This window comes from Netta rufina (genome assembly GCF_964035555.1).
Source record: "Netta rufina genome assembly, chromosome: 4".
NCBI classification, from domain to species: Eukaryota; Metazoa; Chordata; class Aves; order Anseriformes; family Anatidae; genus Netta; species Netta rufina.
The window spans coordinates 5,446,966-5,463,221 of record NC_140127.1 but is presented as its reverse complement, the minus strand read 5'-3'; the positions used below and the strand labels follow the sequence as shown (position 1 = coordinate 5,463,221).

The 16,256-nt window shown below is 46.6% G+C and overlaps 1 protein-coding gene across 5 annotated transcripts in view; it reads right to left on the bottom strand.

Moving 5' to 3' along the window:
* Positions 1-16,256, bottom strand: part of LEF1 (lymphoid enhancer binding factor 1) — a gene marked incomplete at both ends in the record, with an annotated part of 56,242 nt that overhangs the window by 7,225 nt on the left and 32,761 nt on the right. The window contains 7 exons of one of the 5 annotated variants that reach the window (XM_084286370.1): positions 2,343-2,377; positions 3,040-3,088; positions 6,289-6,396; positions 9,732-9,894; positions 10,606-10,728; positions 12,586-12,669; positions 14,664-14,754. In XM_084286370.1, the coding sequence (XP_084142496.1) occupies positions 2,343-2,377; positions 3,040-3,088; positions 6,289-6,396; positions 9,732-9,894; positions 10,606-10,728; positions 12,586-12,669; positions 14,664-14,754 (653 nt within the window). Of the gene's footprint in view, positions 1-2,342; positions 2,378-3,039; positions 3,089-6,288; positions 6,397-9,731; positions 9,895-10,605; positions 10,729-12,585; positions 12,670-14,663; positions 14,755-16,256 lie in introns of those variants that run through there. The other 4 variants (XM_084286369.1, XM_084286372.1, XM_084286373.1 and 1 more) reach the window with 4 other exon arrangements.

Here is a 16,256-nt window from a genome sequence, read left to right as displayed (position 1 = left end):
TGTACAGTGCTGGGAAGAGGAGCACCTTCATGCTACCATCTTGAGTTCACCGCTCAAATGAAGAGCAAGCCAAGAACCTGGCCAGAAGTCTGTCTTAAAGATCAGTAATGTTCTGAAGTGTTCATGGAGAAAGAAAAAAAAAAAAATACTTTCACAGTCTCTTAAATCATTTCTGTTTGCATGTCTCCATATCTCTTCCGTTACTTTCCTCTGAACATCCCACCACGCAACCCTCCCACCATTTCATCCTTCTCACTTACATCACCCTAATTACAGCCCTGGCTGATCGCCTTTGTGCTGATCTCGAGATTCTTTCTTTGGTCTTGCCACCTACTCGTTTCTGATTCCTCTCAGATAACAGAATGCCTGTCTCCTTCCCAGACCTCCCACCCTCCTTCCCCCTCTGCCTCGCACCAGCCATGCGAGCAGGGAAGCCAGTGTTTTCCTGTCTTCACGAGCTCACCGAAAGGCATTCCCAAACTTGTCATCTCCATCCAGTAAAGACTGCAACAGCTCTGCTGCGGGCCTGCTAAAATATTCCGCTCGTGGGCAAAACATTCCTTGGAGTAGGCTTGCAAAGGGCAGGAGTCTTAACCTTCAGAAGTTTACTTTGAAGTCTGGCTGATTCGGGTTCCCTAAATCATCCCGTGCCTTTACTTCCAGCTAGGGCACATCTGTACGGCTCAGAGGAGAGCACTCACTCGGCACGCAGCGCCCGGTGAAGCTGCCGATGCGTGCCCACGTGGAGCCAGCAGCACACTTCCCCTTCAGAGGAAGGCGATGCCTCCCTTTCTCACCCTTCGTGGTATAAATTGTACGAGGACAGAGATGAGGATATTACAACAGTTTCCACACCATTATGGGCCTTAAGAGAAGGGCAGAAAGGATGTAGAGGTAGAAGAGAAAACCCACAGCTTCATCATCTCCTATTTCTACTGATTCTCTGCTATGGGAAATGCAAACAGAAACTCCAACAAAAGCACCGGGGTGTAGGCAAGGCAGCCATCCTCGGGGTGTAACGCATCCAAGAGACCAAACATTCCCCAGCTTTTAACTGTCACATGAACCCTAATCGTACCCCATTCCTAATTAAGTTCTGTGCACTAACTTAGATATGCCAAAAGATATGCCAGAGCACAATGTTAAAGCGTGTAGCTCCTGTATCAGCCGTGCGTTGTTTGCTGGTGCTGTGTTAACATCAAAGGGAAAAGCACTCACAGCAATCGTGGGCCTGGGCAGCGAAGTATCAATTAGAAAAGTCAAGGTTAAAGCACTTGCCCTTTTTTGTTGCTTTATAGGTACAACACCTGGGACAGTCGCTGGAGGCACGCTTCACAGCTGCATTTGTTGTGTGGCCTACAGAACCCAAATGCTGCAATCCACACCCAAAACCAGCACGAGCCTGGCATATCGCAAAGAGCAAGGCTGTCCGCGTGCATTTTGCCTTTTCCCTTCTTTTCAGCTTTACAAAAGCGAACCAAAACAGCAAACTCTTAAACCTAGGCAAGTTCAGCCTCACTGGCCTGCTGGTTTAGGTAGAGGAGAGGCCTGGGCCGTGCTGGCCGGCTGATGACATGGAACAAACTCCACCTGGCTCCCTCCAGCTGCAAGTCTGAGCAGAGGGGACAGCCCGGAGGAGGTCGCTTCGCTGCCTACTGAGTGCCAAGGGGCTCGTGTGGCTGAACGAGTCAGGGGGAGAGGGGAGAAAGCAGTGAGAAGGGAGGATCTGACAGCCCGGCGGGGTGGTGCTGCTGGGTGTGTGCAATAGCCGGTGCGGGTCCACCTCCCGGAGGTGGTGTGGAGAGAGAAAACACAGGCTGGAACTGCAACAAAGAAAACCCCACACAACACACCACCGTACAGCCGAGGGGAACAACTCTGATACAGCTGAAATACAGTCCCGTTTTCTCAGCAGATGGTTTGTTAGTATACAGGTGAATAAACAATTTTTTTTAAATGAAGTGTACCCCGCCAGCCAGCGTCGGCACATAAAATGTGCTCCAAAGCCAGCTTCCAGCCTGCTCTTTCTGAGCTGTGGCGTTTTGCTGGCTGGGAGGGCTTGCACTGCTTAACATAAACCCGTCCTTGTGCTTCACAGGCAGACTTGCAGCGAGTCAGTGAGGTATGGTCAGTTTGGAAGTATTAAGGTTAAGAAGTGAAATGGTGGACGCCTAGTAGATAGCCGGTATAAAAACCATCAGTAGTCAAAGCAACATTCACTTTGGGATATGAAACTTCTGCAATTTTTGCTAAAATTCATATTATGGCATAAAAATTTATAAGAAAGCTTAGCTTACAATTCAGTTTTATCAGGAAAGCTTTAGAGATGTTCTTACCATGCTTCAGATGTAGGCAGCTGTCATTCTGGGGCCTGTACCTGTAGAAAATTGTTTTCCTTTAACAAATTTCTGTTACAGAGTTTTTGCACATTCCAAATAAGTCTGTTTGCTACAGCATTACATGGATTTATTTTTTTTTTATTTATTTTTTTTGTGGTTTTGGTTTTGGGTTTTAATCCTTATGGTTCTTATACCAGCCATTCGTGTTGGGGAAAACAGTGTTTCTTTTTATGTGTTTTAAAGGCAAAGAGGAGACCTCACTGATGCTTTTAGCCAGCCTACTGGCAGCTGTTAGTGTAGATGGAAATGTAAAATACGGTGCTAAAAACTAAAGTGGCTACAAAAAAAGGTCAGTGTAAACTTTCCAGTGTCCAATGGTCCCACACAGCACTTGAGATGAAGTCTAAGGATGATACAACTGGCGGGGAAGAAAAGCAAAGGTAAAGCAGGAGAGTGACTGCAGCAAGGCGTCAGTTCAGCCAAAGATGTTGATGTGGTCAGGAGAGTTACAGGGAGAGGGGTGAGGGAGAGGAAACAAGCATTGTGTGCGTTTTTACGAGCTTGCATTCAAAGTGAAGTATCTTAAAACATCAGTCAGCAGCAAATTGTTAGAGCACAGCATGTGAAAATTAATAGCACAAGCCCTGGTTTCTGAAACACACCTGAAGTGAGTGCTAAGGAAGAGTCGGTCATGGCCTACCTGATGCTGATTCCTGCAACTTTTCTCTCTTCCTCTTCTTTTTCTTCCCCTGCAAAACAGGCAACTTTACCATCCCATTACACACGCACAACGTCTTTTATCCCTCCCTGTCCCACAACATTGAAATGAAAGCCAGCTGGACACCAAGAAAGTGGTTAGGAAAAAAAAAAACAACAAAACACATCTTTTTCAGAGCAGTTAAAGCCCTTTCTAACCCACTTCCAGCTCTTTCAGTGCTAACAAGGTTTCCCCTCAGCATCTACGGAGAACCATGCACATGAGCAATACAGATTTTTGTATCCAAATCGAAATACAATTTCTGGCAGTTCCTCAGCGAACGCTTGCAGCCACGAGCACCCGGAAGACTTCTCGTGCTTCATAACCCGATGACACAAACGTTGATATCCGAATTTATGGCTCTTACAAGAGCCCTTCACACATTCGGATACTTACGGCAGCAGCAGACAGGGTGTTGAAAGTACCTAGGACAACCACGGCTTGGCCCCAGGGTGCCAGCCAGCCAAGCTAAAACTGTGCTGATAACACCCGTGGCTGAGCAAAGGCCGCGTGGCCGTGCCTGGAGAGCTATCAGTGCGGTGTGGTAACCTTGGCGAGACCGAGGGGCTGGCCAGAAAGGGGCCTGGGGCAGCTGTCTGTGCTGGACACCACGCTGGCACCAGCGTGTCAGCACGGGCTCGCCGTGCCAACCCACAGTCAGCCTCCTCCCGTGCCCCCTGCTGTGGGGAAGGCCCGAGCTCGGAAGGCAAAGGCTCGCTTTAGACCCACAATTTTCAGCCTCGCTCATCTCGCAGCGCCCTAATTGCCACCCTGACGGCCTGCCGCAGGCCTTCCCCTCGTTGCCCTGCGTTGTCCGTCGGAAACTTCTCCAGAAAGAGATAAAGAGAAGTGAAAGGAAACGTGGATCCGCTCGTATTTTAAGAAAACCTCCGAGCTGCGGGAGAGGCTTGAAGAGAGGAGCTGTGGCCAAGTGGTGTGTGGCTCCGCTGGCTCTGCCCTGCACCCCCCAGCACATCTGGCAGCCACCAACGCGTGCCCCACGTCCCAGCACCCTGCCGTGGGGCGGCCGCAGACGGGAAGGGCAGAGCTGCAGGGCTGGGGTGTCCCTTTGGCTGGGACGGACAGCGGGTTTGGGAAAGCAGAAAGCGGATTTCAAGGGGGCTGGGAAAATCAGGGCGGTGTGCTCTGGCCTGGAGGCAGCCGGGCAAGGCTGCTCTGCAGCGGCGTGGCCTTACTGCAGATGGTTACACGGAAAAATCACGCAAGGAGAGCTTTCTGTTGTTCTCTGAGTCTGGCTGGCTTCAGCTGAAACACACTGATCTGAGACCCACCTGTGGGTACCAGAAGTGGAAGAAAAGAAGGAAAAAGCTGGGCTGAAACTAGCTTCTGGCAACACCGCCACGGTATGGAAACACTGCTCTCATGCCTGTCGCACACCTCTGAAGGACTTCTCTGGGTGTCAGTAATAAAAAACACAATGAGAAGTGCCCAGATATTGTCAGCAGTTTAACAACAACGCTTAACATTTTCTTGGAACTCCTGAACTCCTGAGTAACGGGGCAAACCAAAGCAGAAGAATTAAAACCAAGCGGTACATTTTCTTAAAAGTCACTGTTTTGTCAGATCAGCTGCAGGAAACAGGGCCTCTCTAATTCACTTCCAACCCCAAAATATTGCAGCAATCTCTTGGCTAAATGCATAGTTTCATTTTTGACGGCAAGTTAGCAAAAATGAAGGAAAAAAAGGACGACTTGGACCTGAAAAGGCTTCAGTGATAACCTGCGGTCTCCTATGACTGCCTTCTCAGCAGTGCTGCGCTCAGGAGGATCCTCTGGTGCAACACAGGGCTGGAGCACGTCAGAGCTGCACAGGATGTTAGCAGGAAGCAGGTCTGAGAGAGAGGTCTCACGTGCCACCTGATGCAGGCAACGTCTTATCGAGGCATTTAGGAAACCACAGGTCTGCTGCTTGTGCTGTATGGCAGCAGGCTGTGGCAAAACACATCAGGTTCATGAAGTCAACACGTCTGAGTGTCACCGGGCAGTGCCCCACAGGTGAAGTAAGCTGCTGAAGGACACCTTTCCTGCTACTTTAAAAGCCAGCCACCTGCATAAGGTCACGAGAGCCCATCTGCTAGGGAAGACGGCCGTGTAAAACAGGCAGCAACAGGCTGAAACAGGCTGCCAGGGCTTCCAGTAGTATTTGTGCTTACACAACCGGGCACGGATGTCAGCAAGACCAAGGCATTTGCTTCGGAGATGATCACATGGTTTCTGTGTCAACACCTCCCGTGCCAAAAATCTCCCTCGGAGACTCTGGCTTACAACAAAAAAATGTGTTTGAACTGAACGGGAGCTGTGCTGGGCTGGAAACGCTGAGTGCTTCTGCAGGCTCTGTTAACGCCGCGTTCGGGCGCTCCCCAATCCTCAGTGTCCACGAGACACAACTCGAGAAATGCCACGGTCAGCCTAATGCAGATGGGAAAGCGAGCCAGACGTGGCATGCACACTTCAAAACGCAGTAAATAATGTTACACCTGATGGGGGACAGAAAGGTTTTGGGCTTCGTTACCTAACAAACAGCTACACCGACTGCTCGGAGCGAGCACGCTACTACAGCTGTGCAGTGCAAGCTGTGCAACACGGGAATGGTGTTTGACATTTAAGTATAAAATATGAGCAATCATTAAAAAAAAACCTTAGCTAAATTTCTCAGCCTCGCCAAACTATAAAAGCAGAATCTATCGTAAGGTTTATCTGTACACGTTTTGCAGGCTTTATTTCAGGGGTGGAGCATCCAGAATTACCTTCAACTGAAGTTCAGCTTCCACCACTACCCCAGGCTTTAGGTTCTCCTGCAAGGGACGCACCCCTTTTATTTTTTGCTCAGGTCTACACAAGATTTCTGGAGAGCAGGTGATCAAATAGAAATAATGGAAAATTCACAGCTGTGCAGTAGGACATAAGCTTTCAGACAGTGCTGATGACTGACTATGAAAAAGTTTCTGTGCTATTTATTTTCCCTCAAAATCTGTGACCTTCATAAGATGCATCTCAACAACAACGAAACGTGAAATTTTCTGGATGTTTGAAGTACAAACAAATATAAGGCTTATGTTGTATATTTGTTCACCGTCCCTCCTACCAGGTATTTCCACAAGCTAGAAGCGAAAAAAAAAATAAAGAAAAAAAAAACCCGTTAGGTGAAGGAACCTTCAACTGAGCGACTTACATAGTTGTCTCTTGCAGACCAGCCTGGATAAAGCTGCATGTGTAGCTGCCTTTCTTTACGAGCTAGTTCATAATATTTCGCTTGTTCTTCACGGGAGAGAGCATGCCACTGCAAACAAAATAAACATCGCATTAGACCTGGAAATAACTCATACCTAGGCAACAGATGACATGAGCAAGTGTTTTTGTGACTTTGATTCAGTCCTCCATTGCAAAAATGAAATTCATTAGCAGTTACAAGCACCCGTGTTTATTAAACAACTTTCAGGCATTTGTCAGCTCTGTAACTGCCAAGTGCCTTGAGCAAGACAAAAATCATTTATGGAAACAGGGCTCACCATATAATCCGCTCACAGAACCGTGCTTTCCCAACATGACATAAAAAAAAAAAAAAGCTTAAAAAGAAGCACTCCAGCTCCTGACAAAACGGAATGGTTTGTGCTGCCTTTGAAGGGCGGAGAGCTGCCCACCACAGAAGGGATTGCTGTCTTGCTTTTGAGCAGCAGCTACACACGGGGTTGCAGTGCCAACACGGAGGGCTCTCAGGCTCCTGTTCCAAGATCAACCTCTACGTATCGAGCTCCAAGGCACCCGCCTTCTGAGTTCTTGTTGTAACAAAGGGAGAGAAAATGGCAACTGCAGAAAGTTTCTAAGGTACAAAACCCACAGCGCTGCAGTCTTCCAAATTACGGGAGCTGACCTGGGTGGCCAAGAAAGGATAAATTTCCTGCTTTCTTTATCTCATTTAAACACCAAACGAAACCAAAGACGTGCAGAGATGAAAAGGCACCATCTACCTCGGTATCTAATAATTCTGTAGTTGGGGGAACAGCTACTAGACCTGAACCAGAAAGAGAAAAGGAGTTTTATTCAGAATTGGGTCCACCGCTGCGGCTTTAGATGTGCCTTCTTGTTTGACCACATGCACTGGGGGAGAGAGGGATGACGACGACAGGGGGGCCACGACAAAAGGAAGGAAGATGTTAGAAACACAGAACCATGAAATCAGTGAGAAACTCATGCACGAATAATTCACAGAACTAGGCTTTCGGGTCAAATCACATTTGATTTAATACGTTGTTTTGTTACATGGTGGAAGATGTGAACTTGTCTGCCTCGACAAGCTCGATGTGTTAGCGAGCGCACAGCGGCTCTCAGCCTGTTTGCAGCTCTCGGCTTCCACGCACGCATTCCAGGACTGGAAGGTCCCGAGCATCCCAGGAACGAGCATTTTTCATTTGCAACAGCAAGTAAGCTGATAAAGGCAAAGTTACAACTGTGGAAAAAAAAAAAAATTCCACATGAGCAACTGAGGCAGCCAAATTTCAGTACAGCAAGAGGCAGGACGAGAAGGGTCAGGCCGCCTCAGCGACAGGTGGAACATTTCTGGTTCAGTGCAAATGGAGTGAGAAACCTTAAGAAAATACGATAAGGGGACGGCCCATTTCTCTGCAGACATTATTTGCTGCTAACAGGAGGACAGACGGAGAACAGCTGCCTTACCAGAAATATGAAGGTCAAAAATCTAAGAATTTAAAGTTATTTTTCCACTCAGAACATTATTAGATTTTTATTTTATTTTATTTTTTTTACAAATTATATAGAGCTTTCCTGTAGCTGACACTTTCTGCCTCATTTTCTAGTGTCACCTGGACTCAGAGTTACAAAACTGGTCCTTGTGTGGCAGTGACACTGGACTTGCATTTCTCACTGGCTTCAGTGCCCGCATTTAAAACTCTCTGAGCTCGAAAAGAGCAAAACTGGGACTCCAAACCATGCAGAGAAAGCTCTGGATTAGAAGTTTTTTTTTCTTAGAAGTTGGCATCCTTCCCTGCTGCAGACCTGGAAGGTCCCTAAGGCTGCCTAAGGTTTCCCTGAGAGGTGTTTTTGTGCCTTGACCCTTGCTTGCTGGGTGTGAAGAAGCGACGATTTAAACCTAGAGCCCACGGAGGCACAAGGGTGGGTGGGAAGGAGAGGAAAAAGCTCTCCTTAGTTAAAGCAGAGGATTTCCAGCCTTGGGCTTCCGGATTAAGTGGCAGCATCAGAGAGCCCAGCAGCATGCAGAGCGTCAGCTCTCGGGAACAGAGGCTCCCGTTCCAAAGTGGCAGAGAGCATAGCAAATAGTGGCCAGGATGGCTGAACACAAAACGTTTGATAATAATTAATCTCCCTGCAATTATATGGGATAACTCATGCGTTGTTTGTACCACAGGAAAGAGGAACCTGAGGTACTTTTACTTGGAAATAGAAGTCAGAGCAGTGGAAAAAAGCATGGAGCAGAGCACTGATTCATTAGCAAAATGGAGTTAAACGAGCCACTGCCATCATTCAAGTCAAGAAAACAAGACTGATGTACTCAGCAACTAAGACGAATTACTGAGGGGGGTGAGAATGTAAAACATGATCACAGAGACCTGCATGCAAGGACAGAAAAGCTGCAAGGTGTCCTTTAAGAGCAAGCAACAAGAACATCAGAGAGAAAGAAGAGGGCTAAAGGAACCGGGACAAGCAACAAGAGATTCCTGCGCTGTTTAAGGGGGTAAAATAGGTCTTCAGGCGAGAAGCAGCTAAAGTTGTGCACTGACTTCCCACTTAAAAGCACATTTTTTTCAGAGAGCTGTAGTGCCTCCTCATACTGACTTAGCCAGGAGTCAAAAATGGGGCTCACTGGGCAAGGGGATTGCAAGAATCCATACTCCACGTGCTACAAATGTCATCCCTTTTTCAATTTGTGGGACAATCAAATTCAAAACGGGTACATCTCTCTGCTGCATTCCCTTTGGAAGAACAATGCTGACAGTGAGCACGAGGTTTGTAACTGTGGGTTCCTGCAATTTTTGAGAGCATGGAAAGAAAAGAACATGCCTGTGATGCCACAGAACCAAACGACTCTCAGCAAGGCCATTGAGAGGCTCTGGGATGTGTCTGGGATCACCAAATACTCAGCTGGTTCCTTGAGAGGTATTCAAAACTTGACAGGTCCCTGAGCAAGCTGAGGTCACTGGACCCGCTTTGAGCAGGTGTTGGGCTGAACCACCTGCACAGGTCCCTGTCAGTCTACGTGATTTTACAATCAGACCCTGGTTGTATTCACTTCTCAGTTCCATCTCCATTGACGTCCAGAGTTCATCTTTGACTGGATCCCAGCCTAAGGGAGGACAGCGAGGGCGATTCGAATGCTCCTTCCACGTGTGGATGAGAATATTTCCTGCCTGAGGCGCTGACATGAATGGAACAGACGCCAGTTTGATGGGGAGGGAAAAAAAAATCAAGACCTTGCTTTTATTTTTAGTCGCATGTTTTATCTTCTATAGCTAATTTGATAGTTGCACATTAGTTAGCACCTCGAGCAGAAAGTGAGCCATCACACCCACTACAGGGAAACACACAAATTAGCAGCACACGTGAGCACACACACACACACACACACCCTTCTGTACATACCCTTCTGCCAAGAATCTGGTTGATAGCTGCGCTTTCTTTCAGAGTACACTCTGCTACAACGTTCGCTCTCATTTCTTTCATGTACAACATGAAAGCATTCAGAGGTTTCTTAATATGAGGTCTTTTTGGCTCTTGTTCTTTTCTCTGTTCGTGCTGAGGCTTCCTAAAACGTGGTGGGGGAAGGGGGAAGGAGGAAAGAAAAGCATCTATTTACCTTCAGCCTAAAAAAACCCCACCCAAATGAGAATTTCCAATCAGTGGTTACAGTGAAATAGCTCCCGAGGACGTGAATTTCAGTGGTTATGCCCCATCCCCTTTCACAGCTTTTCAGAGAACTGACTTAATGCAAGGTGTCCGGCTGATGGGCACATAACATTTGATCTGTGGATCTGCTCCAGATTCATCCCTATCTCACCTATTCTCTTTCTGAATGGTTATCTGCAGTACCCTGCTACAGGCAGGAGGATAGCCCCTCATCTGCTTCTTTCTTGGGCCTCTTGCCTCCAAGCACTAAGCAGCAACGTTGCTTTCTACTGGTATGTTTTGCAGCTAAGACTTTTTCCAGCAGAAGCTCATGAGTTCACCCTCAAGCAGCATCCTCGGGTAGACCGGCCCATGGTTATGTCGGAGTCAAGATGATTGCTGCTGATAGCTAAAAAGTGCTGGACTGGAATGAGCAAGGGCTTCATGTTTCATTACTCTTCTAAAAAGTCGCCCTTATCTCCTTTTTTTAGTTACATAAGGGGTCAAAATTCAGAGAGGTCACGAGAGGTATTTCTTTTTTTCGTTCATTTTAGACCTTGACATGTCTTCAGACAGCATTAGTTCTCAAACATTTATTGACAGGGGGCTCGGTGCGGGAAGGCAGACTCACACATGCATTAGCTCACTGTCGTTGTGCGGATGTTCTTGTTTTACTTGAGGTGTTACAATAGCTGGGTGAGGGATTCCAGTTGTGTGAGGGCCTGGAGGACCAGGAATCATGTGATGTGAAAACCTAAAAGAAAAAAAAAAAACAAAGGAAGGTCTATAACCCTACTGAAGGCAGGCATCAAGCAAATATGACAGCAGCAGACGCCCCAAGAATGCAAATACCATGGAGCTTGCAAGGGAAAGGCAATTCTTTAAGAGTGCATGAAAAATATTTGGCTAAGATTCGTGCATTGTAGCCGGTTTTATTCAAGAAAAACAAAACTCGGTCAATGTTTTGGTTTTGAAGAAGTTATTTTATTACCTTTCGGGCAAATAGTTTTATCAATGCACAGGAGAAACATTTAGTGGTCGTACTGTTGCACTGACTAGCAATAGAAATACACATTTCTTAACCAAAAACTGTATTTCCACACCAAGATATAAACATTCTTAAATTATCCACCACCAGCCAATGCGAAGGAGGGAACTGCCATGCAGAAACAAATAAAATAAAAGAAGAAGTCTCTTCAAGAAGTCCCTGAGAGCTCTGTATGGAGTCTCTTACTTTTCGAGGTACTTAAATGAAAAGATTTTAGCATCACCTAAGCTCACTATCCTCCCCTCAAATGCTTACACTAATTACGATGAAAAATTCCTGCGCCTTGGAAGAAGGAATTAAAAAAAAAGAAAGACTTGCCCTAAGTAAAACTTCCTTCCATCTGTACGAGAAGGAAAATAGAAAACAAAACAGCACCACTAGCTCCACCATCCCACCCTGCTAACCCAGCTCATCCTCGAGGGTGAGGGGCCTTCGGGGTGCTGAGCCCCAGGTGCTCAGGAGAACCTGCACGCTTTGCTTTGAGCTGGTGGAATCCCCCAAAAACATCATCAGCAAGCTAAAGGTTTGCTGAATGAGCGCTGGTTAAGGAACTGCATTCAGCCTCTCCTTCTCCATTCCCTAGTCCCTTTGGCCTGATCCTCCACTCCATGAAAATAAAGCAAACACGAAGCCCTGTAACCAGCTGGGTGATTTTAATTGTACAGAAAGAACGGCTTCTCTCCCCAGTCACCCTGCCAGGCACATGCTTGTCATTCCCCTGCAAAGAAGCGAAGGGATAGCGATAACCCAAAGGCACCCACGCAAACAGAGGCAAGAGGACCTACCACTTAGCAAGTGGCCTGTCTTAATTCCCCGTGCAAGAGGATGTGTCTTCTACAGATCACACACACACACACAAAAAAAACAAAAAAAAAACAACAAAAAAAAACAAGAACGGTACATTGCAACCTTGTGTACACCAAGCACAGGATGCAGAAGCTGTCTTTAGAGTGCAGAAGCAGAGGAGAGGAGTCTGGAGTGTGTCACGGCCAAGTCTCAGTTAGCATCGCTCGCTTGCACTTAGACATAAGGACAGTGCCTGAGTCACACACCAGTGCGAATACGCCGTGCTGGCATCCCTCGCCATTAGTGGCCTGGGGCTGTGAAATATCTACCTGCGAGCAAGTTTCTACACGGAGTGATACCTAAATGATTCGAGCCTCATTACCAGCAACTTGGAAATTAAAACTACGGAGCGCAGACGAGAGTGACAATCCACCTGGTTTCATACTCGTGTAAAGTAAAAACAAAGTATGCATGTGAGCCGTTGCACCGAGGAAGGAACTAGTGACTCATTTCAGATGAAACAGATCAATTAGCTGCTGACAATTTGCCGCTGCTCCTAATTGCGATGCTTCGGAGACTGCCAAGAAAATGCTGAGTGAAACCAGTGTGGGATCCAGGCAAACTGTGTATGCACATATACGTTAAATAAAAATGTACGCATAAAGTTTTAGCTGACTGAAAAGCAAGCAAAGGCAGACCAAGATGCAAGCAGAAGAGCAACTTGCCCTCTAGTGCCAGCAGTTACTCCCCAGTCAGTCATTCACCTCCTACACCTACCTGGACATGGAAGGGTCGACTGAGAGTGAGGATGGGTAGGGCTGCCTGAATCCACTCGAGATGGGATATACAGGCTGACCTTGCCTGAGGTCACAGAAGAAAGGAACCCATCAATCACATGATACGGTATTCAATAGTTACTCTAGATCTGTAAGCACTTGATGGGAGCTCAGGGTGAGACAAAAATAGTAATAGGTAAAATTTTCGAGAGTTTGGCTGTATTCGAAGCTAACAAATGCTTGAGCACTTAGGAACTTCCTCCCTCGCTCTTGAGAGATTCCCAAATCTAGGTTTCCACTGGGGAGGAAAGAAAAACAACCAGCCTTCCTCCCGTACAGCACACGTGCGTGTACACACACTCCCTCACCTAGCTATAAATGCACTGCAATCGGATTTGGTTAACCAGCTCTAAAAGAGGCATTTTATTCCACTGTAGCTCAGTGCAAGAACACCACAGCGTGAATTACCAAGCTAGAAAACCTCTTGAACAGTTTTACTCAGTCTGTGAAGACTTAGGGCTCTCTTCATTTGTACCTTCTCCAGTGTGGAACGAGTGGCCAGCTTTTCTAAGAAACTCGAATTTTGTTTGATAAAAAAAAAAAAAAACACAACCAAACAACAACCTAAAAGCCCACAACAACACAAGTACATCTTAGTGCATCTTTACTTAAAAGTTCAACCTTTGCAAATTCAGCCCAAATACCTGAACCAGTCCAGCAAGGCCACCACACACATCAATTTGGTTCCAAGAATTACTTATTGAAGGGCAGAGCAGCTTTTCAGAGCTGGGGGAAAAAGGGAGAGTGGCTTTTGTAGGGTTCAGGATACGGGTTTCACACTTGGGGTAAATGATTGGCAACGAGTAATGCTCAAAGGGAAGAGGAACAAAAAAAAAAAGGGGGAGGAGGAAGTCTCAGCAGCACTACCACACAGGAGGCTGGCTACATCCAGTTGTCAATGAGCAGCACCGAACACGCTCCCAAACCTTGTAAAATCTCAGCTCATCTCTCCTCTTTCTCATGCCGGTTAAGCCTCCTTCCCAGTCCCCTCCCCGCCAGCCTCTGCGTTGAGAAACCATTCAAAAGAAACGATTGACCACATCTGGAAAATGAATGCCAGGAACTGCCTGGTGGTGGTGGAGGTGGTGAGTCAGCCTAGCAGCAATGAGGGGGGAAGGGGGGGAAGTCAGATGCTTCCATATTTTAGCTTTGTATCTGATAATAATTTGCTACAAAAAGGTATGTGGCCCTTCCTGAAAGATTTGCCAGCAGTGAAGCATTTCACCATCTTCTGGGCTCTACTTTCTCTGCCTGTTGTCATCTGGATTATGTTTTCCTCCCATACACAGACACATGAAAAAAATCTACATCTCTCGTTGTGTGGGCACAGATTAGTCAAGACACAGCTTCTAAAGCACTGAAACTGTTGCTGAGTTTCCTTGCTCCCTGCTCTGGCAGAACTGGGGGCTAGCACCTATCCACCCCTAGCAGACGTGAGGCACCTTGTCACATTGATTGCATTCTGAAAGTACCACGTTTCCTCCAAAAGGAAGACGACACCTTCAATGGCAGAGAAAGATCCTTCGAGTGCTAATGTTAGCAAGAAGAGCAAAATCTCCCAGTAACTGAGGCATCTCTCCGTACAGAAACTGTAAAAAGCTGCAAAAGTTTGTTCTCCATTCTGGTGCAGTTTCAAGCCTTCCCCCCCCCACACACACACTTCAAAGTTCTTTCTTACCTCCCCTCCCCTCAGTAATTGCAATTTTGTTTATTAAAAATTTACATTTAATTCCTTGAGAACTGTTTTGTGCTATCTTTCCAAATGCCAAGAGCCACAAATCTGAGCCATAAGAAATATATAGACTTCAAAGTGAAATCTACACACTTCAATTTCTGTACGTGTTCAAAAACCAGATTCAATTCATTTCAAAGATCAACATTTTTTGATCTTTTAAACTTAAATAACATAGTCATTTCTTACTGCAGCGACATTCTTATTTTGTCAATGCTGCGACTGATTCAACAACAGCGGAGGGTACAAACATGCACCTTGTCTGAAAAGAAGCTAAAAGATCTTACCAGCCGAGAGGTGGTGTTATCTGTCCAACCCCCCCTGGAGACAAGGGATAGAAGGTAGGGATATCAGGAGCTGGAGGATGTCTGGACATGCCTGTTAAAGAGTACAGAAGAATGAATGACTTTCCCCTCAAAATATTGCAAATGCGAGCTACAGTTCAGAGCTAATGCAGCCAGCACTATGATGGATTTAGTGCCCTGGAATTAACCACCTTTATGGCCAGTGCTGAAGCAAAAGGCCACCCATGCCCCCTTCTAAATAATAAATACCTTGCGTATGGTGTTGTGATTCAAATGGAAACACAGGGGGGGAAAGGTGCAATAAACATCTCAGGTAAGGACCTGCACAAGTTCAGATTTCCTGTCAGGTGCTTTAGGCAATACCATCCTCTAAGTGTTGTCACCAAACCCAAGCGAATCCCGAGGAACTGCTCTAACACACAGCGCGAAGCAAGAGGAAAATAAAGCATTGCCAAAGAGGCAGCACAGCCGAGCTCTTAGATTAGGTAAATTGCTACTTGTATGTTCTCACTGGCTCCCTTATGGATTCACAGATTTTGGAAACTTGCTACCACAGAGGATCAGTGGTTAATTAAGAATCATTTTCAGGCCTGTAATGGTCACACTTGATATGATTCATTTGGCTTCCAATTGTCACTCCAGCTCCAACTAAGCTCTTCATCAAGTTGACTCCTGTGGGCTCCAAGGTCAATCTGTTTTGCATTGGTAGTGTTTCATGGAAAAATAAAGAGTCCCATCAGAAACGATCCATCAGCCCTCGTTCCCCAGAACACAGAGTCCTACAATTGTAAGAATCACCTCAAGATTAAAGCTAATCCCAGCCCCCAAAGGGCCCCTGGTCTCCATTCTTCACCTCAAACTCGCTCCCCCAAGGGACGTGGAATTACAGTTGCAGAGGCCACAAAGACATCGGTTTATTTAAATGTGTTTGGGGAAGAGGAGGCTGAAGCAGAAGGAATTGTTAAGTCTACTTCACATGTTAAATCAGCTGCTTTAAAAGGGTATTAAATATTTATGTAGTGACACTCCAAAGGTCCAAGACTGAGTGCGCTACCTTGAGACTTGGTTTTATAGATTGACGCTACTGATTCCTCCCCACCCCACCCCACAGTTTGCATTTAAATCTTCGGAATTTAATTATAAGATTTGAGGAATATCTTTCGGGATTGTGCGGAGGAAAGGATGGAAAACAACAGGGGTGGCGGTACTGCTAACTCTGTCTCTTTTGGTGCCTCAGAAAAGCTCAGTCCTCAGACCTCGCACCACAGCCCGATGATCGGATCTGTGGCCAGTTGTCTCTTCAGAGGCATAAAAACAGCTGGCGGCTGACAGGAGAGAGAACATTTTGTGTAGCCCAGGGTTTTTAACAGTGAGGGAAGGCTCTTTCAGTGCGGTTATAAAAGGGTGAAAAACAAGCCCGGCCTCTCCTCTCTGGTGACAGCTGATCCTCCCGGGGAGCCATGACACCACCTCCCTCCTGCCAGGCCGAGCTGCGTGTGAGGAGCCGGCCTGTTCTGACCCACGGGGAGGCCAGCTTGTGCTCACAGGAGGGTTAAAAACAACACGAATTAAAGG